Below are 27,421 nucleotides of genomic sequence, written 5' to 3' on the forward strand. Positions count from 1 at the left end.
AGGAAAGGAAAGGAAAGGAAAGGAAAGGAAAGGAAAGGAAAGGAAAGGAAAGGAAAGGAAAGGAAAGGAAAGGAAAGGAAAGGAAAGGAAAGGGAAAAGGGAAAAGGGAAAAGGGAAAAGGGAGGGGTGTGATAGCAGTGGGGGAACAAAGCAACTAGATGAGGAGCTTCTAAGATCTGAACAGAACTGGGAATTCAAGAGAAGGGAATGGGGATGATTTCTATGAAGAAATCCACAAGCTATCTTGCATCAAAGGAAGTTAGAACAGGAAGAAGGGAGCACTAGGGGAGTGAGGAAAAGATGGTGAAGAGGCGGCCAGGAATAAGTGTAGGAGTCAATTAAGCCTGAAAGTAGATTTTTATCAAGGAAGATGGGAAGCAGGAAAGAATAAGCCATGGGGGCAGTAAGTTAATTCCTGTAAAAGTGTGTTGCAGCAACAGCAAGATGGTGAATGGAGAGAGATCAAATATAACTTTGCATGGGGATTTGGCAAATAGATGGATTTGAGATTACAGGAAAAGCAAGGAGACTGAGAATACAGGAGGGTGAAACTAACTAATAGGATGGGCCAGTAGCAACAGGGCTAACTTTTGTCCTAAAAACACCATGTTAGTGCCAGGAGCAGACACAGCCTATACAGTGCCTTGCTGGCAAAGTTCTTTACAGCTGTTGAAGCAGTGGTTGCATGTGGAGGGGTGACGACACTTGTCCCCCACTCTCTGAAGGAAGAGGAAGCTCCAGGATTTTCACTTCATTTTCCTTGCCTGTTCACGTTTCGTCTCTGCAGCAACAGCAGGTCTTGCCCTAGTTTGTTCACATTTTTATTTTCTCTTCACAAAAGTTGAGTAGGAACTGACAGAGGAATTACTTAAATTCAGTGCAGGGGAGCAAAGGAGGAAGGCGGAGCTGAGCATGGGCAGGAGGAAAAGAAAGATGGAGATTGGTTTTAAATACTCAGATTTGCTTTCTAGATGTAAGACTGACAGGCCTTACAGTGTCATAGAAGGCAGAAAGAGTGTGAAAGGGAGACAGGATGCAGTAGAGCTGCTGTGAGGAGAGTTGATGCTGTGGTGCGGAGGGAAAGAAGCTAATGACCGAGGGTAAAAGATGTCCTAAGGTGATGCTTGTGCAGCCTTTTCTCTCTGCTGCTCTCCATCCTACAGCAGGGGAGATTATAGTAGTAGAACCACACCACTCAATGGGATCTGGCAGGAGCCTTTCCAGAAGCTGAGAAATTCTTAACCATGTAGCCAACCCTATCACAAAGGACTTGCTCCTTCCCCCTGCTCATGAGACCCATCAGGGGAAAAGCAAATGAGAGCAAGTTTAATATTTGCAAAATGCTGTTCAGGATCCTCTGAGGTGGAAGCAGGAAATGCCCCAGATGGCCTTTAGATAGGAAGGGTTGTGTTCTGTGTGGACCTTGAGAGAGGAAGATTTGGCTTCAGTAGGGAAACAGGACAGCTGCAGCTGGAAGAACAAATAGCTTTGTGTGCAGCTCTCCTTGCTCACATCTGCATTTTGGTGTATAATTTGAACATTTCACAAGAGTGCTTTCAGATGGTCCTGTGAATGTTTCATGAGTCGCTAAGAAGTGGAGTGCGTATAAATGACAGCGCGCAGCCATCACTGCGTGGGGAGGGCGCGGGTGCCTATTTTGGGCTGACAGAGTGATGTTCAGCAAACATCTTGTATTCAGGAGGCCAGCAGCTGCTCATCTCTGGTGCTTAACTGCTCACCCACCACGTCTCTCCTACAAGCATCACTCCTAGGTTTAGTGCAGCTTTGTTCTCAATTCTGCCACTGACTGTGCGGATGTGCACAAAAGTAGCACAAATGCAGGTGTGGAAAGGCTTTGTCTGAGGGTAGGAGCCTCTGCATACCTGTATCTGAGCCTGTCTCCTGGAGGGATGGTCACTGGAAAAGAACAGATTCCTTTAAATTATAATTCATCTGGCTGTTTTGCACGTCTTTACAAGGGTATGAATTATGGCCTGCTGGGACTGCTTTCCCCTCATGTACGAGGAGGGCAGCCTGCAGTGACTTGCTCTGATTTAGATGTACATGTCTGAATTTGGTCAGCATTCATCAGCTGAGACCTTTCAACAGTTTGCAAGTCTTTGCACTTTCACAAGTGGCTTTCTGGACAACTTGCACATCGTGCAGTCAGGTATGTATACGTTATACACAGCTGCCTGTGAGCTGTGGGGAGCTACTTTTCTATAGGTGAGTTCTGCACTGTGATACCTAGGAGTATAACACTCCAGTTTTGCTGCTAAGTTAATGGAGAGAAGTGTAACAAAACAGTTATAAGAAACAGGGAACCACTTACATTGTCTGGATGCAGAATGCAGAAACTACTTCACTTGCACAGTTCTTTGTTACTTGCTCCAGTCTGCCTTATCTTTTTCTATTCCTGCCTCTGGTGGCTTATCCTGGTTTCCTTTTTTTCAAATTTTTCAGCTCCTGAGGCAAGACAGACTTCCCTAAAGCTGCTGCTTCTGGGAAAAATATTTTCTGTCTCTTCACCATCTCCTTAAGTGGCAGCAGAAAGCATCTTTTTCTTCCTTAACCTCTCTCTCTCTCTTTATTATATGTTATCCTTTGCTATAACCAAGGAATGTACTTTACAACAAATTGTAGGGGATGTTTGGGTGGAAGACATTCTGGCAAACAATATGAAGCTTATGAAGAAGCATGGAGAAAGATGCTGCTAACAATCCACTCTCCCTGCCCCATCCCCTGCATCATTTTGGAGGGGTGTTGAACTGTAGCAGATTGTAAGAAGTGAGAGCTGTGCCTTGCAATGTTTGCAAATTATGTGTGCATAATGGGGTGTGCTTGGCCGGGCTTTGTTTTTTGTTGGATGGCAGCATCGAACAAAAGTGGGTTTGCTTCTTTCTTTGGGGTGATGCACACGAGCACAGTGCAAGGGTTGTATTTCCTTGAAAGAAGTTAAAGCAACATTTTTTCAGCAATCATGTATTCTCCCATTTCTTTCCCTGCCTCTTTTCTTGCCACTTGCAGGTACTACATGAGCCCCTGATCGATGAGGATCCTGTTTTCATTGCTACCTGTACAGAGAGGGAGCTGCGCAAGAGGAAAAAGAGGAAATTCAGTCTTTGGGTTCGGCAGTGCTCATCCACTGGTTTCATCTGCCAGGTGGGTTTTACCTCTTCAAATGTCTTCATTCAGTTCCAGCAGGCCCTTAAATGCATTGCAGGACCAAAGGTAACACTCTTGGTCACCTGGCTGGGGGCTATGGTCTGAATGCTGGAGCCCTCTGACTTCTGTGGATACGAGACGTGACAGACAGTGATGACAATTGTGTTCCTGATGCTTTGTTGTATGATTTAACTGAGAGTTTCTGTCTCCAGTACTGCCCATCTGGCTGCCAGCCCTCAGCTAATTACGTTGAAATGCAGTTTAAAGGTCTGCCTGTTTCTACATCCTAAATTTATCTAAATGTCTAGGTCCTGTGATTTATGTCATTTTTAATGATTCAGATTTTCTCTCTATAACTATAACACTGCACCTGTGATAGCCAGCACTATCCAGTAGACTAAATCAATATGGTATCAAGGTGTCAATTTTTCTGTGAGAAACACATTAGTTGGGGCTCCTCTTATATCTTTTCACACATCTGGCTCTCTATCAAAGAAATACAATCTGATGTGACTTCAAGGTGAGATGTCAGCTGGAGTGAGGGACACGTTAAAGGATTTGTTTTTATTGTTGTAGAGCATTGGGAACATCTTCTAAAATTCTCAGATTCCCCAGTTGGTGATATATTTTGCGATCCCTTGAAAGATCTGGTCATTTATTTTGATACTTAGAGGTGGGAGGGCAGATGTTTTCCGATGATTCTTTTTCCAAGAACTCCTGTGAAAACGTTGCGTCCCACGTGTTCCAGAGTGGTGGTTCAGAGGCAGGATGTGCACACTGCTAAGGCTGAATACGTGTCAGAACAGGGCCTGTGGATTTGCTGCAGCTGAACATTCGTTCAGAGCAGAATTTGGTTGGTGAATCATTATGACTGTGTGAGTAGCTGTGCAGGAATAGGCTCACTGAGAACAGAGGTTTGTGTTTTCAGCAGTGCTGTTCACTCTGAGAAGAAATTTAGGCTCCTACCTCTTCCATCTAGGTTTTAAAGCAGCTGTTTTGTCTGATACAAAATAGACTGACCTTGTGAAGCATCCTTGGAAGTTTCTGCTCTCAAAGCTCTTGGAAAGTCATTTGCTGTGTAGAGTCAGTGTCTCTGATCTCCAAGGAGAACTTCACCAACCCTACATGCAGTTTATTACTGAAGAATATTGGGTACAGCGAGCACAAAATCTGCTCATCTCTCTTGCCATGCTCCCCACAGCCAAAACTAATAAGTCTTCAGACATGCCAGAGGTTTCAGATTCTGAGCTATAATTATGTTGCACCTCCTGTCCTGTCCACTGAGAGACTAAATTAATGGAATGTCAAATTAAACAGAATAGATGCTCAGCACCACCCTAATCCTCCCTCTCCCTTAATGAATTAGATGCTCATGCTTCACTTGCATCCGGATGACGTCCAGGATTATCTTACCAGCTGCCTTCTATTTTCATTCCTTGACTTGGCTGTTATCAACATGCTGAAATGACTGGGTGAAAGGGACCTTGTGGAACAATGAAAAAGAATATACCCTCATGCTAAAATGGAAAAACTTGATCTGGGAAGAATGGGCATCTTCAATTATGATATGTTTGAAATGCTATGTTCATTTATGTGTCACACTTCCAAGCAGTTTTGCAGAATTCGAAGCACTTTTTTGGTGGTTATTTAGTGCATTTAGAGTATTAAAACAGAGGTTTTAATTTTTTTCCTGAGTTTAACAAATGGAGAGAGTTGATCTAAACCAAAAATAAATCCAGTGTTTTCCCCTTCATGTACACACCTCTTCCATCTCTTGTGAAGCTGCCATCATGGAGAAAAGACTTGTCTGATAGTTAAGGACTGACTTGTCTATCACCTGCCAACTGCTGGAAGAACCTTACAGCACCTACTTCAAAACATGCATATTCTGTAATACTGTCTAGGTGAGTTCCCTCTCTCACTGCTTCCACATGATGGCATCGAGGTCCTTTTATTCAAGATAAAATAGGACTAGCAACACTTCATAAATCAGGATAATTCCGTTTCAAAAATCTGAATAATATCTATATGCTAGTACACACATATCTGTTTTCTATAATATATATATTATAGAATATATATAATAGTATCTATATAATAGTGTCTATAAAAAGGTGAGGCAAGCCAGTCAGAAGAGAGGATGGCGCTATGTATGACTATTTTTCAGGAACAGAAGGAACCTCAAGAGGTCTGTGATGCTCCTGGCCAAAAACAATGTTCTCCAATCCTGAATGATCAGCCTAGTGTTAAAAAAAAAAAAATCTCTATTTGAGGAGACATCTTGGTTTTCCCAGTGTTCTACGTTTCCTATGATGAAAAGGATTAGTTGGTTTTTGCTAATGAAAAATGGATATGCCACATGCTGAATTACTCTGTGAACTCTGGCTGGCAGCTCACAGGTCAGTTGTTAAGGAGTTTCAGCTGTTTGTCTTCTCAAGTTCCTGTTCCTTCTTGTTAACAAAGATCTGAATCACATTTTTGGGTATTCAAACAGAGTAAACACTTCTGTTAGATGGCTCATCATTTACTTTTTTAAGGAAATAGTGTTTGGTTAAAAAACTAGCTCAATAAGCCATTCATGGAACAGAAGTGGCATAAAACCCAAGTGCTCCTTGTGGACATAAGAAGATGCATAGGCTTATATATTCATAATATAAATCATGTATGAATATTAGACTGCTCTTCTGTCTTTTGTACTCCAGATAACTTGACTGCACCCTGACAGTTAATTGTTTTGAGATGGATGCACAATTTCAGATTCTATCTCTGCTTCAGAAAATCTCAAGCAGGGCATCTTGTTGCTGTGAATAGCTTTGTTGCTGAGCATCTCTTCACGGTCAGCTGGCCAAGTGGGAACAAGTAGGAAGGACACATCATTCAAACAATGTAAATATATGTCTGCCGCAGTTGGGAACATGAACAAAACCTCTCAGAGGGTTCAGAAGGGCTCCAGGAGAGCTGACTTTGGCAAAGTAGATGACAAAAATGCCCTGATACTATTGCCTTTTTCATCTGCCCTTGACACTGGATATCAAGGTGACAGCATTTGCTGTGTGAGAGGGCTTGGGCCTTCTCATTTCTTTCTCTCTAATTCAGGGGGAACAACAAATACAGCTTGCAGGACTTCAGGTGTCCCTCTCTGCTCCATCTTTGCTTTTCTTGTTTCTTTTCAATCTATTTTCCTACATACTACTTAGCACTTCTATTTCCCTACTTAGCACTGAGACACTTTTAAAACCAATATTTTAATGTCTTGATTGCAGTTTAAATTATTGAAGTAGCTTCGAAGTCTTTCTTACAGTATTTGCTTAGAGTATGTTTAAATAGTAAGTCATACTATTTAAATCAAACTCCAGCTGTGTTAGTTTTTTTGTGAATTCTTATTTCTTTTTCTCTGAAAGTCTGGAACACTTGATTATAAAAGTTGTTCATAAAAATGATTGGTAGGACTATTTCTCGTTTTAGATATAGCAATATCACTCATCAAAAAATGATGAAGGGAATTCCCAATAGCTTACCAGGGCTAATTATTTTGTCCTGGTGGGCCATATCATGCTCTCTCTTTGCACTTCTTGTGTGGCTCTAAGGGAATGAGCATGGTTATGAGTAATTGTTACTAAGTGATGCCTAGTCCTTGCATAGCTCCTCCTGCACAAGAAGATTTTCTGATCGTTTTGCAGAAGGAAGCACAGGATGCTGATGAACCCCAGCACATGGAGAGCTGGCAGGATGAGGTATTCCCATAGCACCCCATCCTAAAGCACAGACCCATAGCCCAAATGTAACCTCAGACAGTCCCTGACCCAAAAAGCCATCAATTAACAAGATGAAAGACAATACATAGATGGTAGAGAGCACTACAAAGGGACAGTCAGGCAATATTAATCACTCTGATAGCCAGTAATGGAATTGGCTCATCAGCGTAATTATTTGCTTAAAAAAATGGTGAGGAAGAAATTACTTTATGGATGTGTATATCCTTTCCTATTCATTGAGATGACTTTTATTTTCTGAGGCTATACTGGAGACTTTTTCCTTCCCACACCTCCTCCCTGCTCCCAAGTATATGGGCTCTACACTTGCTTTTATTCTCTGGCAGAAAATTATTGCAATAAAGCATTTCATTTTCACTAATATCCCTGTGAAATATGTTACTTAGATTTATCAAGTCCTTTAGGTCCTTGTGCTGGGACTGACTTTGAGTTTCCACCTTCTGCTGCTTCCCATGAAGTGATGAGTCAGAGCAGAGTAAGGAAAAGTACAGTGTCTCTGCAGCTTGAGTCTTTCTCTGGTCCTGAAGAAACAGTGATTGGCATGATAGCCATGTTTAAAGAGTGAAACCTGGATCAGGGTGGTCTCTGCCTGAGAGGCTGAGAAAGGGCTCTCTTGCCAAAGATCAGCAGTCTCAGTGGAGAGAGATGTCTGAGGTTGTGCCACAAATCAGTGGCAGAGCTCTCAGTGGCAGCAAAAAAACCCCAAACAATGTAAACACCATGCTTCTGTAGTATATGCTGCAGTTAATTTCAGGTAGGGTAGCTACAGCCAGCTCAAATACTTCATAACCCTATTGATTTTACAGAGTAAGAACTTCCAGAATTTAGAGAAACTGAGATTGTGCCCCAAAGAATTTATCATTTCACAACACACCACATAAGTGCCTTCAGTCAATGGGAAAGGGAGGGGTAAATAAACCTGGAGTCAGTTTTGTTTTCAAGGTCAGAGTTGCAGGAGTTAGCCATCTGTGCACTTCTTTAATAAGCTGCTCAGAAATGTTGGTGTTTCGGCCTATTTAAGTTCTGTTTAGAGATTAGTCTGAGCCCTTGCATTTCTTTAAACAGTGCCCTGATAATTCCTCTATTGCTGGAACAGTTGCATCTGGAACACACAGATGTAGCAGCTGCTTTGAGGAGGTTCTCAAGGTCAGGCTTTGTCTGTGAGGGGATCCCAGGAAATCTGATCACCTTCATTTGTCAGTCACTGGTGACTGGAAAATCCTATCTACTTTCTTCCTCTGGCTCCCACCCGGCTCTGGTTTTTTTTTTAATGCATGTGGTTCTGTAATGTCAGCATCTGAGAATGCCAGATCTCAGTTGAAAGTCAATTACCTTCTTGCTCACCAGTGTTAAGTGGAAAGGTATTTTTGCAGATGAGTGATGGGTCAGTCCTATTCATTTTTATAGACTTTACAATCTTACCATGTTTCTAAATGAATATGAAATCAAACCTAAATGTGATCTAATGCAAAGATCTCTTACACTTTGCATACAGTCTTAGTGTCTGTTTTCAAGTGTGAATGAAAGTTATTTTTTAGTTCCCATCTGAGCTGCTTGGAATGTATGACAACAAAACTACCTGTATAGTTGTGTCCCTTCTGTAGCTGTTCTCACTCAGTACAACTCTGCCTGGGGAAGGAGACTAAAATCACCAGAGCCTCCTGTTTTGTGCACTTAATAGGTTTACCATAGGAATGCCCCTCATGGATTCCATCCCTTTGTGCTGAGTGCAGTAAGCAGAACAAAAAAATCCCTGCCCTAGAAAGTTGAGGACCTAAGTGCAAGAAGGAGGCTTAGGCTTCCTACAGCAAATCTTTTTAGTTCAGACACATTTTGGCTACCCAGAGAACTCTGGGAGCAGGCTGAATGCAGCAGTTTTTCTTGGCTAATGCACATGGCAGAGATCTGGGACTAATACACTGCTAGGTGCCAGTATACACCCTACTCCTGGTGAGCCTGCATGGGCTGGGCACTCCTCAGCCTTGTAGTTCCTCCTTGGAAATGAGCTGGGTCCTTGATGTCACTAATTGGTCATCATTTAGTTTTGACTTAAGATTTTATGCCATTTTTATGTAGGTATTATCCTCCTTGAGGAAAATGTGTTATCCTTTCAACAGTCACAGCATTTCTGATAGTTTATACTGCTCTTGCTTTGCAACACCTGTATACCTTCCCACTTACACCTCCTCACTTACACACCTTCCCACAGCTCAGCAGTAATTTTCATAGAAAAATGAGCCAATGTTGTGCAGTTGTGTGTCACCAGAGTGAAGCCTCAGCCATGGACCTGAGCTGGGCTGCCAGTTACACAGAGGGAGCCTGGAAAAGCAGCATTAAGAAGGAACAGGACCAATGTGTTGATTAGAAATTGCCTTGTGGGGATTGCATCATTTCTAAGAAAGATTTTGAAGAGCAAAAGTAAAGAGCTCTTCTGAGATGGTGAGATTTCTGATCAGGCAGGAGAAGGGTAGCATGGAATGAGGGAAGTATGGGTTTGTTTGACATTGGTTGTTGGATGCTTGGCTTCACAGGGCAAGTGAAAGTCATATGGTATAGGAGGATATCAGTTTGGAAGCCTAGACCATGAAGGCCTGCCTCCATTCTCCAGCCCCATTTCCACTTGATATTTCAAAGAAGAGGGAACTGGCAGAAGGCTGACATGGTCAAAGCAAAAGGTTAGGCAAGTGATCTGGGGGGGTGGAGCACTGTCTGAATGTCAAGATATATTTCAGCAAGGCCAAAGAAAAGAAAGATTACTGCAGTAATTGGGAGGAAAGCCATGCAGTTCTTAGATATTTGAAAGAATAGGAAATTATTTATGTGGAGCTGTTACAGAAAATGAATCTGCCTGACCTAGATGTGGCTGCCTGGGAGAAGGTACAGAGCAAAATCTGTGTTTGTTTGATCCATGGGTTGTCGATCCAGGGTCTGCCATGGAGCTAAGATGTAGCACCCTCAGTGACAAAGGAACAAGAAATCAGGGAAAGAAAATCAAAGGACTCTATGCCATATTGGATTTGCATTGTCAACTCTACCAGCGTCTTTTTGCCAGTCTCACAAAGATCTTTTTAGAAACTTTGAAGAACACGTGCAGGCAGAACAGATATTTGTCAGTCCTCAGCACAAAGCTGTTAAGTGAATCTGTGTGTGTTAATGCAGGTTGAAAAAATTCAAAATAGAATGCAGAGGGAGAAAAGAAGGGGACCAAGTAAAGACCTTTGTAAGGAACACCAGGACCTAGCTGGGGACAGGCTGCGAAAACTGTATGTTCTTACAGAACCCTTTAGAAAATAGCATTTAGAATAGCAGGTAGAGAATGAGGAGAGGCTGAAACAAATGAAAAAATCTGGTCTCAGTAAGAGCATGACCAGTGGTGCCAGTACCTGCTAGACAAGAGCTGTCTGGGAAGAGATCATTAAAGAGGGAGAGAGTATGAAGTGCAGCAGGTTTAGGATGAAACTGGAGAGGAGAATCTCCCAGCAGTGTTGGCAATGGCAGCAGTTAAAGGTGAGGTTCAGGATGAGGGGAAGACCGACTCAGGTGGGATCTAGACAGTCATGCAGTTGTGGGTTGGCTGTGAATCCTGTAGAAAAAAAATAAAGTTATTTTTTCAATAGCTATCGAGAATCAAAAAATCATGACTACTTTACTTTGCTATCTTGCTTTTATAACTGTGTCATCTAAAATCATGGCTTCTGTTTTGTGTTTTTTTATAATCTGCCCTTTATTTGTGAAATATTTTTGCACAATATATCTTTCAAAATCTTCCTTCTGTTTATTACTACCTCTGCCCTTTTTTTGCTTCCAAATGTCATCTGTTTCATTTGAGAATTGTACCCTAGGGTGCTTCAATTATGTATGAAGGTGGAGTATTTGGGATGTGCTTTTCACAAGTGCTTTCAATATGCCATCTGAGCTTTATATATGAGCAGAATCACCAATATTCCAGTTTCTAAGGCATATTCTCTTAAATGCACAGTCAAGGTGTAGCTTTTGTTCCTAAGTGTTCAATTTTTTACTCAGTTTCTCAGTTTTTGTGAGACCTGAAGTTTCCACAGGAAGGTAATGGAAACATACTAATGGAAGTATCTGGTGCAGTTGTGCAGCCACAGGTAGAGAGAAGGCACAGTTGAGGGTGTCACTGTTCTGATAACAGATATTCGACAAATATTCAACAAATAATTGATGAATGAATAGAAAAAGCACTGCATGTTAAATATCTTCAGCCCATAGTCATCCTAAGACAGATGATGTCACATCTATACAGGTTATCCCAATTGGTGCTGCAGATCAGATGCATCAGTAGCCATTAGAAAAGACAGACAGTGAAAGAGATCTCTGCAGATATTCAAGAAGCACTGCTTGGGCTGTCCTGCACATGGAAAGAACACAAATTGTTATGTCCCAGGACAAACCAGAAGGTCTAGTGAATGGTTTAACAAACATTTTGGGGGAGCTGTTTCTGACTGTCCCTATGAAGGTCTAGCAGCCAGTTTCTGGCAATTGGTTCTTTTTCTGCAGATTCCCAACTCAAATAACTAATACACTACAGAAAAGCAGGGAATGCTGTGGGCTTCAGTTGGTAGGATCTTAATGGCTTGAGGAAGAATGAAATAAGGTGGATGAGGGGAAAATAAAGGCCATATGGGATCCTAGGCATTTGCAAAGATATTAGAAGCCATGCCTTTGCCAGTTATCTGTACACAGTCACTGTTTCACAGCAGCCTTTATGCCTTCCAACGCTGTGCTGCTGTCACACATCATCCCAATAAAGTTGGCCGTGATAAAGCTTTGAATGATGCTTCTCCAAAACAAGAAATACTGTGCCAAGAAAAAAAAAAGCTGTTGTTGGATAGGTGAGGAAGTGCCCAAGGAAAAAAAATATTTAACATTGGAGGAGGAAGAAAGGGTATGGACATTTGAGTAAAGGGCACTGGGGAGGTGAGCAGAGCAAGGGGGTTGAGATTCACAGCCAGATGCTCAGGGAATTCTACTAACACGGCCTGTAAAGTGTGTAGCACCTTCATACAAAGGTAGTGGTACCTCAGTTGCATGGTGGACATGCTCTTTAAGGGAGCTGCTTGCAGACACAAACCAGCCCACAGTGAGGGACCAGCTGGCACACCAGCAGTGCCAGAGGACTGTCCCTTGGAGAGGCAGCACTCTACAAGGAACATGGAGCAAGCATGGAGCAGGAGAGACTCGTAAGATTTACTGGATATGGGGAGGTAAGGTGTAAGACTTTCATAGGCTTAGAGAGATTTCTGCTTTGTTTTCAGCTCATCTGCTAATCTAAGGTCAAAACTAATCTGTCTGCATTTTCTGTCTCGACTGCCCTGTCTGTAGAGTTTGAGGGTTTGATGTGCGGTCTCTGTGCTGACACGTTAGTAACCTAATCTTAATTTTGTTGCCAATAATCACAAAATACCTTTGCTGTAAATTTGGAACAATCAGTTCTTTGAATGCATTCCACTGGCTCTCTGGAGCCGTGATTAATAACCTGAATTACTTATCATAATTAGCTAGTCCTCAGTCTCAGAACTGGAGAAAGCACAAATTTAACAGCTATCAAAAATGAGTGGAGCAGAATCAGGGAGTCTGCAAACATTGCTCCTTTGTCCTCATCTGGAAGCTGTTTCTATCAATAAAAGAGGTTTTAATTTATTTTTTTTAAGATAAATGATGTATTTAAGACTTTCTTTTAATATACACTCTACTTTTTGGAATTAATGTGCATTTTTCCTTGCACCAACTTTGTTTTTAGCATGTCAGTTCCTTCAAAATACAAATTATGTCTAATTTTGCAGAAATTTCATAGGTACCACATCCTGTTGAGGTCTATTCCATGATGAATGAATTTCTAGGGAGTATTACACAGAATACCAGTGCTGGGAGCTGCACTATCTAAAATAGGGAGAAGCTGTTTAATTGAATTTTGTTCTTCTCTAAAATCATTGAGTTACAAATTACTGGAAGCACTAGTGCAAACATGAGCATTTTTGTTCTCTGAGGATTGCCATGAATTTTCATTTGTAACAGTGTCTGTTGGTAGGAGAAATAAGCTATATAGAAAAGTAATGCTACATGTTTTGCATGGTTGAACTGTCAAACAAATTTAATGAAGTTGTTGTGGATATATCACTCCAAAAACCAAGGCAAAATTACTTTTCCCTGCCCCTGAATACTGAACAAGTTTCAGCTTTTTCTTTGACAGGTAAAATTTTCTGTAATTCATAAAAGATTTGAGTATTTCAGAGCCAAAGTCATGAAGGCAGTCCTGGGCAAGATTTTCTGAAAATTTGCATTTGTTCGTGTATTTAAATCTTTGCAAGTTCCATGGTATTACAGTAGTGTTTGAGTAACAGAGTACAGTGTTCTTCTTATTTCTCTTTCCATCAGGTTATTTCTGCTAGCTCTTAGAACAAGATGAAGGCTGGAAGCTTAGCTGGCCTTATTAAGTGTTGAACTGGGGTGTAAGTTGTGCTTCTAAAATACTGTCAGTGAAATAAAACAGAAGGCTTGCATACAAACAAAGGGCTACACATTTTCTCCCTCTGCATGGTTCAAACTGTTTTGGTGGGTTGCTTCCAAATCAGGATCTATGTAAAGGATCTAAGTGTTAGCACTGTGCCTGGAGAGTTTGATGAGGGTGTTCTGGCTGGTTGGGTGTGCATTTTGTTCATTTATGGAGGTGCACACGCACTTGTGTCAGAGCCTGATAGTTACTGCAAATGGGAAATAAATCTGAATATTAATGCAGTGGAGGTAATGGGCCATTTCCTTCTGGTCATCTTACACTGGCTTTTCTTGAAACTGAAGTTCTCATGCTCTGCTTTCGCTGGCAGCAATGAAACCATGCAGATTCAGTATAGCATGTAATCCCAGTTATGACTGGAGTCTTCTCCTGCCAAGCAAACAATCTTCAAACTACACAACAGTGACAGGAGCCTCAGAAGTTAGGTGAAGGATGCCATATTTTTCAGTAGCTGTGCCAGCTAACCTGAACTGGTTTAAAAGCAACAGGCCCTTGAGAAGGACTTTAATTAGCCTGTATAACAAGTGTCTGCTGCCTTCTCAGCTTGTCTCATGCTGGGCTGTGCAGGTGTGTTGGGAATTGCATCTGCTCCCTCTGGATTTGTTATAACCTTCTGATTTTTCTTACCATTTCTCATTTAAGATTTACGTCCATCTCAAAGAAGGGAGCGGTGCTGATGGGTTGGATGCTTTGAAGAACAAACCACAGCTTCACAGTATGGTGGCCAAAAGTCTTTGTCAAAATGCCTCTGGGAAGAATTACATCATCTTTACAGGCCCAAGCATTACCAGCCTGAATCTCTTCGAAGAATTTGAGAAGCAAGGTGTGTATTGGATGACTCATTGGGTTTTAATAGTGACAGACCTAGGGGCCTCATGCCACTGAATTTAAAATAAAAAATTCCAAAAGTCTTCATTGATATTTCAATTCCTTGTACACATAAGTTTTTCATCTCTAAGAAAACTTCTCATTCATGAGAAGATGATTTGCGGAAGACTTTATAAGTTGCTCTTTAAATCTTCCTTTTTAACTTTTCAAAATAAGGACATAAAAACAATTTTAATAAGGGTATTTAAATTGTTTGCTTTTGTTCTCTGACTTAGAAATGTGAGGTCAAATCTCATATGTGACCTGGGGACTTTTCAAGGAATTTTCTATCTGCCTGTGATTTTTCTGTTCCTGTTGTGAAAGATGGGACGAATCCTTAGAGATGTGCCTTAGAAGTCTTTTTTGGTTTAATATCTGATGTGTTTTCTCTAGAGGACATTTTATGCCTTTACAAAAGCTGTTGAAAAGTTTGGATTTCTGTGTTTTGGGGGATTTTTGCTAGTATCAACATACCTTGAGAAGACAGATTTTAGTTTTGAAAGCACAATAAAACTCTCCATTAGCAAAAACACACTTATCAACAGAATGCCCATTGAAACAGCTCTCCCAAGCAAGTTTCTTGCTACTGCAAAGAGCAATCCCAGGTCATCCTTCCTGTCAAATGCCCCCTCACTTTGAGCATGGAAAAGCCATGTGTTGCTTTGCTTTCAGCGATGCTGAGGACTTGTAACTCCCCTGCAATTTCAGGATCCTGCACTCTGGCCAGTCAGTTCTAAGTCATTTCATGTCACTGTGGTCTCGTTCTTCAGTCAGCACAGCCTTTCAGAGTGATGTGGTGCATAGAATAGATCCTTCCCAGCAGTGAGGCTGGAGGCTGCCATCATGCATCACAGCTATGAGGCCGTCTGCTGACACACCACTGCTGCCCAAGTTGGGGGTTTTGTGTCCTTGCTGAAAATTAAACCCACACAAACAACTATACTAATGAAACATGGCCCAAAGCAGGGGGAAAGTCTGGGAATTGAGAAAATATGTTAATTCTCATTTAAAATGAGGACATCAGTGAGCTGCACCAGTGCTGTAATTTAGCACTAAAGACTGTGCTGGCACTGTGGGCTGCATCTGTTGAGCTCCATGCAGGACTTAGCTTCTGCATTAATCTGGGCAAGCTGGAAGCTCACTGGATACAGTGGAATGTCTGCATAGCTCATAAAAGAGCCATGGTTTCCCAAATGCTGCAAATAGCCAAATGGGAAGGGAGTAGAGCATATTTATAGTCCACTGGAATTTTTTCTCTGAGCAGAGACCTATATTTGTTAGATGGCTTTTCTCAGCTGATGATAAGCATTACATTTTTAAGGCTACCAAACCAATGATGCAAAATGTGAGTTTAAAAAAATGCAGAGGATTACACACATACTCTTTGTACCCGAGATGAAGTGTTAAGGTTTAAATGTAGAGACTGACAGCTTGACTGAATTCATTCTTTTATGCTCAGCTAGAGAAGGATAAAGATGATCTGGCATGGTCCATTTGATCAGTAACCCTGATGAAAAAGATACATGACTACTAAACCAGCTGAGTGTTTATTACTTGTGGATAATTCAGATTGTTCACAGAATTGAATTCATAGGCTTTACACTGCACAGATCATTCAAATTAATGGTTTCTAGCAGGTAACAAAATGTCTTTTTAAAACATGTGATTTTGACTTACTATCTGATCAAATATGCTAATGCAATACTGAGATTTCATTGTAGTTTGTGATTTGTTATATAGCTTCATGAGACTTTACCATCTCTGACAGCTGCCTCCAAAATTAGATTTCAGATCTGGTACACACTATCACCTTCCTAGGGGTGAAGCTATGAGGTGGGTGGAAGGTGGACACTGAGAGAGCAGTTTTATTGACTTTGCAGTATAGAGAGCATGGCACTTCTACCTAAAGAAGATCATGAAGAGAAAAGTGTTTCTGTTTGATAAGGTAATGGAATTGTCTGCATTTGCCATGAGCAGCTAGGGTCTAGCTCAGAGGTTTTGCAGGGGGAAGTTGAGCTGGAAAGACTGTGGTGCACTGGGAGAGGTGAGATGCTTGAGATGTCAAGCTGTGGTGAAGTCAGTAAGAGCCTTGGAGGAGATGGTGCTTATTGACTCTGCTGCAAAGCAGATTGTACACTGCCAGCACCTGCTGGGATCCTGCTGTATTAGCAATACATTTGGGGAAAGGCAAGAAAAGAAGCTGGACTGGATGAGAGATCTCTCCTGATCTACCACAGAGTCTGTTTCAGCAATGAAGTCAATGTTGGGGTTTTTCAGTGTGTGACACTTTTTTGGTGTGTGACTTTAGCTAAACCTGAGCAGAACATCACCATGACCAGAAAGTGCCATGAGAGTCTGTTGAAAAGCATCTATGTTTAGGTGCCCATGACAGTTCATGACCCATTCTTAAACTGATAAATTTACTTTTTTTGTTGTTCAAGAAGATTATATTTCTGGGCTAGAGCAGATCCAGTAGTAGAAAGATCCCATTGAGAGCCAAAATCAAAAAGAAATTGGAATTGATCTTAACTGCTTTATTTTGTTTGGGGGTTTCATGACTATCAACAGAGAAATAGGGAAAGATTTAAACAAGTTCATGCTTGGAAGCCATAAACTTTCTGGAAACATGAAAGTTTGAAGGCAACTAAATGCAATTCTGGAAAATCTGGAAAGTCACTCACTAAAACTCTTATTAGTTCCTTTCAAAATTCTTGATGGAAAGGAGATGGGGTCTTGGTAACCAGCATGCTGAACCTGAGTCAGCAGCATGCCCTGGCAGCCAAGGCATGTGTTAACGCTGTCCTGGGCTGTGTTGTTAACAGAAGAGTAGCCTGTAGATCAAGGGAGGTGATTATTGCCTCCTAGAGCTTTAGACAACATGCCCCCAGTACAAGAATACTCTGTAGACAAATATACTCTGATGTGGGGAGGGAACTGTTCTTGTTCAGGTTGAGAAGAGGCTTTGGGGGGATGCAAAAGCAGCCTTATGCTACCCTCTCATGAGAATGGAGATGGCTTTTTACAGTGGTGCATTGTGGAAGGACAAAAAAACCCCAAACATATTTAGGCTGAAACATAATATGTTCAGACTAGATGCAGTATTTTTCCTGAGGGCAGTGAAGCAGGATGCACAGACAGGGTGTGTAGTCTCTGTCCTTGGAAGTTTACAAGCCCAGACAAGATAAAGCCCTGAATGGCACTGTCTGGCCTCAGAACTCACCCATGTCTGTCAGGGGCTGGGATTACAGACCTCCTGAGTTGTTTTTCAGCCTGAACTATTCTTTAATCCGTAGGATCCTGTGATCCTATAAAAAATTTTGTGAAATCTTAACTATCATTCACTTTTCCTCACCCTAGCCCACACATGCATTACTGTTAAAGACAATAATGCTCTCTCTTTATTGAGAGCCTGTGGTGTAACACCTTCACTGTATCACAGTAGACAATAGTGTGCCTTGTAATATAAAGAGATGTCAGTGAACATGATTCTAAGACCTACATGAAGATACCAAGAACTGAGAAAACTTCAGAAAATAAGATAGAACACTTTGATCTTTTTCGGAATCAAAACCCTGAATAGACCTCTTTTTTTTCCCAGGGGACATACAAAGAATTTCTCTCACTGGTCTCTGAATAGAACTGGAAACCTGCACTGAAATGCCCCAGATTCTCTGTTCTGTGAACAGACAGTTGTCACTGCTATTTGCTGTGACTTTCATTCATAGTCACATCCCTTTTTCCCCCTCTCTAAGCATTAGTAATGTCCTTTGTAGAGGACAAAACCTCCTAAAGGCCCATGTTCTTTGCTTCCCTTAAACGTGTGGTCCCTGAAAGTCCCTTCTGCATGTTCTGAACCAGCAGGAGCAGCTGGCTGTGTTCTGCAGAGGGGCTGGTGTTGGCAAAGCTGGAAGAGCTGCCAGCCTGGTTGACCATGGCATTCCCAGAAGATTTATAGGATCCTGCAACTCCTGCACATGGACTAAAGCAAGCTCACTTCTGCTCCTCATAGCAGCCCCGCCCTGGTTTTCTAGCTCTGACTTGACCCAGTGTTGCATGCAGACTAAGTGATTGCAGGATGTGTATTTTTGCCTGAATTAGCTCAAGCCTGATGGCCTTTTTGAACTATACTAGTGAAGATGTGGTGAAACAGGCTTCAGCACAAGCTCTATGGAGGCTGGAGACTCTGGGAATGAGTTTTGGGTGACTACACCACATTTCTTCTTTTTTGCTAAACTATCTTAGGTATATTCATTTATACTGCACCTGCAGTCTAAGAAGACCAGAGAACAACGCTCTCTGTGAGAGAGACTCCACTGACTCCTGTGTGTGTGCAGCAAACACCTGTTGTGATTCTGATTTAATTACACACAAAAACTTCATTAAGCCAGATGGGTGTAATTTTTGTTGCTTCCATTGCTATAGTAACTGGGTGGTTTTAAAAACCCCTACAGCAGATTAAGGGTTTTGTCCATGATGAGAGATGCTAGTAAATGTGCAGAAGTGCTGCACGTTTCTAGGCTGTACAGCAGGAAGGCTACGCGATATGTTCCTTAGAGAGAAAATTGTTCCCATTATTCTGCATGAGGAGTGAAACATCTGCTGGAAGTTTTCTGCAAGCTTATTGCTATTAAAAAAGGAAAGGCTACAACTAATTATTATGGGATCTCAGAGATTGCTGTTGCTGTTTTGAAGCTCTAGCACAACAATGTAGTTATTAGCTTTGTTTTATTCCATTGCAGTCTCCTGGAAAAAGTATCACATTTCAGTGAATAACAAACTCTGGGCAGCTAAGGAGATTCTTCTCAGGTTTGCTTGTTATCAGAGCAGGAAGATCTTAATGTTGGCTAGAAGAAAGCTTTATAAATGTTTGCTGTGTTAATGGCAAAGTCTGCAGGTACATGGCCTACACTGTTTTGGTACCTCTTAGGAACAGAAGAAATTTTTTAAAAGAAAAATAAAAAATCATCTTTCCACTCAAGATGCAGTTCTCTCTATAATGACTGTAAGCCTGCTGTCATCAGGCTTTTGTCTTTTGTGGAAGGAGCTTACAGATTTCCAGGGATTGATTCATTCATTAGAAATAACTGGTGGAGTGCAGGTTTCTCCCTTGAGAATGAAGTTTTCCCATTGCTGTGTTGGTTGACCTTCTTCTCTCAAAGGTGGTTTAAATTTCTGATGGAAGAGCTGTAGCTCCTTGTACATCTGCCCACAGCAACTGGACCAATGCATGAGTATATGCAATTAATTTATTAGTACTTCTGTCGTGTCTGTGAGCTGTTGAGTGGATGCTCAGCATGCCAATCGCTATATGGACCAAAGGCTGCACCTGCACTCAAGAACTTAGGTGCTTCCAGAAAGACAGAGGCAGATGAGCCACATAAATGGAAATCCAGGAACAAAGGTAACACGTTTATGGAAACATAAGAACAGAGGTAATGTGTTTAGGGGAAGCCAGACACTGCATTCTGACTTTGCATTTCCACTGTAAGGATATCATGCAAAATTCAGCATGATGGAAAATTTGATCAAGCAGACTTAGCTGACAGATGAGCTTTAAACCACCACAAGATGTGCACAGATGTCACCTGCTTCCATGCCCACTGTTTTTTTCCACTCAAATGGGTTAACACAAAACTGAGGGAGACGATGGAAATTTCCATCCAAGATTTCTTTGAGTCAGGGGAAAATTTGATCGAGAAGATCTGCTTCTCTTGGACTAACAGAAACAGGCTGTTAGCATTTCACAGCCTAATGGAAAATTTAGGTATTGTTGTTAATGTTGTTTTCAAACCTTGTTTGTGCCCACCTGGCTGTACTGAGATTCATTTTGTGGTGTTAGATTTTATTCATTGCCTCTTTCACATATGAAAAGGCCAAGAAGCAGTGAGCAACAGACTGTGTCTCCTGCAAGAGCCTCTGGTGTCCGTGCAGGACAAGATCAGTGCTTGTTTTAGTGCCCTGAAATCAGTTTTCACTGAACTTGAATTTCCATCTTCTCTATCCTTCTGGGATGTGCATTTTTTAAAATCAACCAGTGGTTTTAGTGGTTTTTGGCTGCTTAAGCAGCATTTCCTTGGCAAAGCAGATGATGCAGGTGCAAGGAGCATTGAGCTAAAAAGCAAGAACGTGGCAGCACAGTGAAGCAGTAGATTAAACTATTGTGACTAAAAGCATCATAGGAGTCATGTAGGAGAAATTATTTCAGTTAACATCTGAGATGCTACAGCTTTCCCTACCTCCCTGCTCCCTCCAAAATTTATTCTTTTAGTTAAATATCCAGGCTTCTCTTGGATCATAAATTCTGATCTATCCCATAATGCATATCACCACTGGGGGATTTTTCAGACCAATTTTCAACATGGTGTAATGTTAAACACAGATCATAGGTGTTACAACTAAGAAAATACCCTGAATTTTTTTTCATGTTGTTTCATTGTAACAGTGCAGGGGGTGTCAATATATTTCAATGCAAGATCAAGCTTTCTGCACCTGTCTGTAGGACACAAATCTTTGGTGTTACAGAAGAAAACCAGTTGGCTGACATATCTGTTGGACTAGAAGGTTGTGGGGAAAGTTCTTGCAGAGGTTCTTCAGGCTTCCTCTGCTGGTTTTGCTCTCTGTGTCCATGCAGTGGCTTGCTGATAGGGAATGTGTTTGTTCACATGCAGAGATTTACTGCTGTGGGTTGCTGAGCACCAGGAAGAGCGACTGCACAGGCCTACCTCCATCCATGCTGAACAATTCTGCAACTCCACAGTCCAGAGGACAGTACAGAATAAGAATGAAGGGAAACATGTCATTGATTTGCTGGTACAATAAAGGGCACTTTCGTTTTCTGACCAACGCCTATTCTCCAGTTCAACAAGGTAAGCAATATTCCTGCTTCTCATCTCCAAAGTGCACATGCTTTAAGTCACAAGCCAAAGTGAGTCACTGAGATTGATAATAAGCCTGAACAAAGAGCTTGATTGTAACTGATCATACCTTCTAGATAAACAGTAGCTGTAGTGATTACTTCCTTTTGTATCTTCCTACAGCTATTCTTTCTTTCCCATACAAAGGTTAAAAAGCCTATTGCTAATGCAGCCTCCTTGCCTGAGCTGGTGGAGGCACTATCCTTTCAGGGATAAAGATGATATCTTTGCTGATAGTCAGAGAAAAGAAGGTGATTACTGCATAGGACGATATTAGCCTCATTTGCAAAGCATCTTGTAGGATTGCTGCTACAGAAGAATTAATAAACATTGTGATGTACTTTGAACTCCAAAGCAGACCCTACAATTAATTTTTTCTTATCTAGTAATAACTTAGCCACAAACAAGTATCTTTTTTGCCAGAAGTAGACATGATTAAGGTTTCCTGCTGTACGTTAAACTGATTTTGGCAGTCGATGAAAAGAAACCAAAACAGATAATTTGGATAGTTCAGATAATTACAGAGAGCTTCTTGCTACAGAAATATTTTCCTTTTTGAAAGTATAAGATAGTTTTAAGAACATTTGGAAACTTCTGTAAGATGCAATGACTAACTACTTGAAATTAGTTTTTCAGTAAGAATGTTGTTTCAGTTTCTTACAATTTTTATGATTCAGATTTATGTATAACTGCCAGAGACAAATGAGTATAACATAAACATTTAAATATAAAGCCACCAATTCAGAGGCATTTTCTACAGTCATTTTCTGAATCCCAAGCAACTCTCACATGTGTGTATAGATTGCAGAAGCAAAGCTAAGGCATAGAATTACTGTATGATAAAGCTGAGAAAGCTGAGTTTGTGTGTTGTTCAGTGCCTTGCCAGAAGGCTCATTGCCTTAGCAAAGCATGGCTGATCCTGAAGAATTGTGCTGAGCATCCCAGAAGAGTGAGGACTTGGTGATTCAGATGGACTGATATCTGAGCACAGATGCTGAAAATGTGTATGTGAAGGAAGTATGACACTTGGAGACCCTGCTGAAGCCAGTCTCTGGAGCAATGTAGCTCCCTGTGAGGGGCTTTCACCATCAGGATTTGTGCTGGTTTTGCTGGATTTAGATTATTCAGCAGCATTAACTGGACAAGAGTTATCACTACAAACTGCTACTTGTTTTTTACAGACTAGCTTGGAACATTTGGTTATAATTAATAAATATTGGGAAAATAATCTGTTTATAAACATCAGTGTTAACTGCCCTGTTAAAAAGAGGAGCAAAAGCAGTCTGTGCTGGCAGCATCCTTTAAAAGCAGCAAATGGAGGTGTGAGCTGTTGTGCTTGTGATTGACCTTGGGTTTGTTTTGGCATAGATGGGATTGTAGGTGGTGTGTGTGAAGTATTTATGATTACAACCTTTGTGTGTGATGGACAAGGCTTTCCCAACTCATTGCTCACCAAATGCTGGCTGGGACAGTTGACATAGTTCACTGTGAATCAGAGCAGAAAACAGAGACTGGCTTTTTAAAGAGTGATGCTGGGCAAAGAGTCTCTAGCAGGGACATGGGAACAGATGGAAGCTCGGTGGGAAGGCAAGAGACCAGATTGCTTGCCTCTGATTTGGCATCACTAAAGTCAGTGCAGCAAAGATAGTTTAAACCAACTCAAGAGAAGCTGGACCACCAGTCTCCTCTAAGGCATGTAAATATAGAGGAGGAAGAGGAGAAATCTGTGCTCCTTGAGGCAGGCCTGTAGCACAGACATGCTCAGCACGTGTTACATGGGAGAGGAGGTAGTTTGACAGGGTTAAAACCCACACGGGGTGCCAGTGGGGTTGTCTGGTGATGCACAGTGCGTGTTTGCCCTTGGCTGAGTGTAAATGTGCACAGGCTGAAGGAGGCCATAAAGAGAAAACCTTAAAAACAGAAGGCAAAAGATGGTCAACAGAACACTTAGGATGAGAAAAAAGGTGGAGATAGCTAATAATGAACTATTTATTGCAATTTGAAGAAAAGTCAAGAGGGTAAATCTTGCCTGTACTTGGAGTGCAAATCCCACCCAAGCCAGAAGCACCAGGAGGGCAGTAAACTTGTCAGAGCAGATCTGTGAATACTATTCTTAGATGCAGCAGGTTATTTATTATGGATGTTTTAAACCAGCATGTCATAATACATCATCTCAGATACTCGAGGATGGATCTAATTCCTTTAGTCTTGCTAAAGGAGAGTAAGCACATATCCAGCTTCAAGATACTGGTATCAAGTATGTTGTTTCTGCCTAGAATGAAATCCAGTCAGATTTTTAATTGTTCTTAAACTTTAATTTTTCCTTGTGCTTCTATTAGAGAAGTGAGAATTCAAAAGAGATTGGGACCAGAGATTAAAAAGTTACCTTATTTTAAAGCAGGTCATCTGTGTGCTAGCCCAAATCTCCCCATCTGTGTGACAAGGCTGCATTTTGGTTTTTCACTCTAGATCTGGTGCCCCTTCGCCAGCATCTCGGCTGTTGGGTTCTTTTCTACCTTTCATGTGTAGCATGATAGAGCAGGCTGCAACCTCACATGCTGCACAGTTGGATGACCAGAATAATATCTTCAGCAAAAAACTGTTGAACCCAAGATCTTTTTAAGTAGCTTCTTTCTGAGACCTTCCACAGGTGCTCTTCACCAAATAGCTGTACTTAAAAGCTCAACAGTCAATAACTAAGCATAGAACACTGTTGAATGTCAGCAATTCAGATAAAGAACTGTAAGAAATCAAAGTCCTGATAAAAAGCCAGATAGCACTTGAGTCATGCAATGCCCCTTCTTTTATATTGTTATGAAATCTCAGGGTTTGACAAGATGGATGCAAGTGCTGGTGTATTAGTGGGCCTCCCACTTTTAAAAAAGTATGATTCTAGATAGGCTTAGGATAAGTGTTTTGAGGAAACAAACATATGTAAACCTTTGTCTTTTGGCTTGTTTTATTTGAGGTAGTGTTTCCCAAGCTTTGCTTCACAAGCATACAGCTTAAAAATTCAAATTAAAAAGATAAAAGTGTTAGAAGAACCCCAAAGCTAGAAGCTGGTGCCTTTCTATGGCGACAGGATGGAGGCTGGCAGTCAGCATTCTTTCCAGCATGGAAGCAAAGGCAGGCTGTGGCTGCAGTGCAGGTGGTGTGTTCCCTGGAGTGCTGCCAGGGATGGGAACACAGCAGTGCTGGGGGAGGACCAGGAGGGGAAGTGGCTCATCGGATGTGCCAATGAGTCAGCTGGCTCAGGACCACTTGCCACAGAGACCTGCAGCTAGGAATGACCCAGCTCTGGCAGGTGCCTTCCCTGGGAAGGTGGGCTGTGGCTATGAAACAAGCCTAGGAAAGGCTAAAAATAGTATGCCTATAAAGCTTTTTATATTCTCAAAGCAGGGGAATATTATGGGGAATATAATAGGAAGTGATAGAGAGTATATGGTTCTGTCACTGCAATGCATTCTTTTAAAGATTATGAATGCAAAGCAAATTGCAAAGGAAATACAAACCTTCAAAGAAAGAGAAGGGGAAGAAAGAGAAGAGAGCAAGAGGAGAAAGAAGGTGATTTTTTTCTTTTTTTTTTTTTAAACACTTGTACCAGGAACATACTTACCTTCTCTGATGAGATGGCAAGTGATTTTGCAGCACTAATGCAGCAGGCTGGTGGTGTATCAGTTCCATTTTACCTCATGCTGGCCAGATATGTGTAGGACTCATTAAAAGAATCAAAACAACACTATAATATTCACACATCAATGTAATGAAGAATTTTTTTGTTTGATTGGTTTTTCCCCCTGCTTCTTGGACTAAATTTACACTCAGCTTGAGGAGGCAAAGGTGAAAGGAGAGTGTATTGAACAACTCAGAGGTAATATAATTTTGGACTCTTGGAAGATCAGACTTTAAACACCCGAAATAAATTTCTGCATGGCTCAGCTGTAATATGACATTTAGTATGTGTCACATACTGGCTTCAAAATAGAGTCTGCCAGCTAGGACAGCACAGGGGGCTTGACAGAGATAATGGATGGAATGAGACTTCCAGCTGGAGGAATGAAATGGTGAAGTATGTAATCAAAACGTGAGTAGCATTTTAGGGCCCATTGTAAAAGAGTTGGCAGGAGGACAGCGAAGCAAGTTTTCTTGAAAGCCTGAGAAATTAAAAAGCCAAGGATTGTACCTGTACTGAGATGATGCTGAGAAAGGATGCAACCAAACCTGTGCTTCTCTAGACCTGGAGAAAACAGTGTTGTACCTGAGAGAAGGGAGCCTGGCTCAGCAGTGTGCTGTAGCCGTGGATTAAGTGGTGCTCCATACCCTGGAGAGCCAACAATTGAAACCTGTGAGGGCATGAGGTCAAAAGTTAGGGAACAGACTCCTATGCTCTAAGTTTGTTTTACCCACCCTTCCTTCCTACAGGGAGCTTTCCCCAGGAAGGGGGAAGAAGGATAGGAGCAAAAAATCAGGAAAGAGCTGGTGGGGTTTCTTAGGAGGGCATTGGACTTAAAATACTGCCCTAGTGTTGGATAAGACCAGATCAAAGATAGACCACATGAGGGAATGGGGCCTGTTGTTGGAATAACCTGCTCTTGCATCTGTCTGTGCAAAGAGTGGTTGGTAGAAGGCTGCAGGGTGGTGCCTGTTGCCTTTCCACAGATTCCTGCAGTAGGCAGGATGGCCATCCCCCATGATGAGCTGAATTACCAAGCCAGCTGACCAGGCAGGACAGGAAGCAGCACTTTCAGGCAGAGAAATGTGTGCTCAGCTCCAGTGAACAACCTACGGGTGCTTCTGAGCTCTGGCTCCCCACAGCAGGAGCCAGGCTGCTTTTCATTTCAAAGAGACCACGATCACCCACCAGCTTCACTTCTGGCTTCACTGAGTTCAGCCAGTTGGCTCCTTCTTACTGCATTTTCTTCTCTGTGTCAATTGGCACCCACTGAAGAGGTGGGTTGCTCTTGGCCCCCATGGGTGGAGATAAGAAAAGGATTTAATTTCAAGGGACTAATTTGGAACCTCCAGAATTCAAAGGATATAACAGCAAGTTGCTGCTCGAGAGGTGACCAAGACTTCTTGTGACCCAAAAAAAAGAGACTAATACTGTCTGTAGGGGGCTACTATGGGACTATGGTAATGTGTGGGTTCCTTTGAATATATGGCAAAGATGTTTGTGTCTAACATCTTTGCATTTCCAACTGAAAAATTATCCCTTTTCTTCCCCTTCCGCTTGCTCAGTGTACTATCTGTGGGAAAAGAAATCAAATTAGCATCTCTGTTTTTTCCAGCTTTAGGGGGAAAACTATCAATAATGTTTATTTTATAAACCACATATAGAAAACATATTTTTCAATTGCTAGAATTATGATGTCAATTTAAAACTGTTATGTTTCTAATTGATGCAGGAGTTATAATTAAGAGAAAAAGCGGAGAAATTCCATGCCCGCTGGCAGTTGAAGCCTTTGCTGCTCACCTTAGCTATATCTGCAAATATGATGATAAATACAGCAAGTAAGTAAGAAGATGTGCATGTTTATGTGTACTTCTTTCACACCTTCTCTGTTGCTGCAAGGTTTGAGTTCATGTTGAGCTGAATCCGAGGGCCCAATGCTGCTTTCACTGAGTCTTTGGCAGAACTTCTGTTTAAATCAAAGATCAGATGCTGGCTCTGCCCAAAGCAAGAACTGCATTGCTGGTATTGGTTTGGCTCTATCCACCCATCCATCAGTCAAAAAAAAAGAAATGTTGAGACACAGGTCCTCTGCATCGTATAAATGACTTTTAAGAAGTGATGGGAGGATGAACCAGCAGACTGATAGAGAAATCAACAAGGGTCTAGCAGCCCCACAAGTCTCTCAGGCTAACTCAGCTCTCCACCTCTAACAGTAGATGGTTGATAATCTGTCCTGGTGATATTTGCATCACCTGGAGCCAGAAGAAAAAAGACATTCATTTACACATGTAAAGCTGATCTATATATGATGAGAGAGCAGAATGTGTAACTTTTGGCTCCTGAATTCCAGTTGGTGTCCTTGGTGTTAGCTCTTAATGTAGCAGGGAGGAACAGAAGTGAATAAGAATAGCATTAGTGAAGCTTGGCTGTGGGAATAGCAATGAGGTGCAGAAGATTTCAAGAACTAGAAATTGAGAAGAGAGAAAAAGCAGCA

The 27,421-nt window shown here is 41.6% G+C and overlaps 1 protein-coding gene across 1 annotated transcript in view; it reads left to right on the plus strand.

Moving 5' to 3' along the window:
* Positions 1–27,421, plus strand: part of PGBD5 (piggyBac transposable element derived 5) — a 64,683-nt gene that overhangs the window by 32,605 nt on the left and 4,657 nt on the right. The window contains exons 5-8 of the mRNA XM_015622427.3: positions 3,028–3,162; positions 14,116–14,296; positions 21,009–21,206; positions 26,660–26,765. Of these exons, the coding sequence (XP_015477913.1) occupies positions 3,028–3,162; positions 14,116–14,296; positions 21,009–21,206; positions 26,660–26,765 (620 nt within the window). The remainder of the gene's footprint in view (positions 1–3,027; positions 3,163–14,115; positions 14,297–21,008; positions 21,207–26,659; positions 26,766–27,421) is intronic.

The sequence above is a fragment of the Parus major genome, chromosome 3 (genome assembly GCF_001522545.3).
Source record: "Parus major isolate Abel chromosome 3, Parus_major1.1, whole genome shotgun sequence".
NCBI classification, from domain to species: Eukaryota; Metazoa; Chordata; class Aves; order Passeriformes; family Paridae; genus Parus; species Parus major.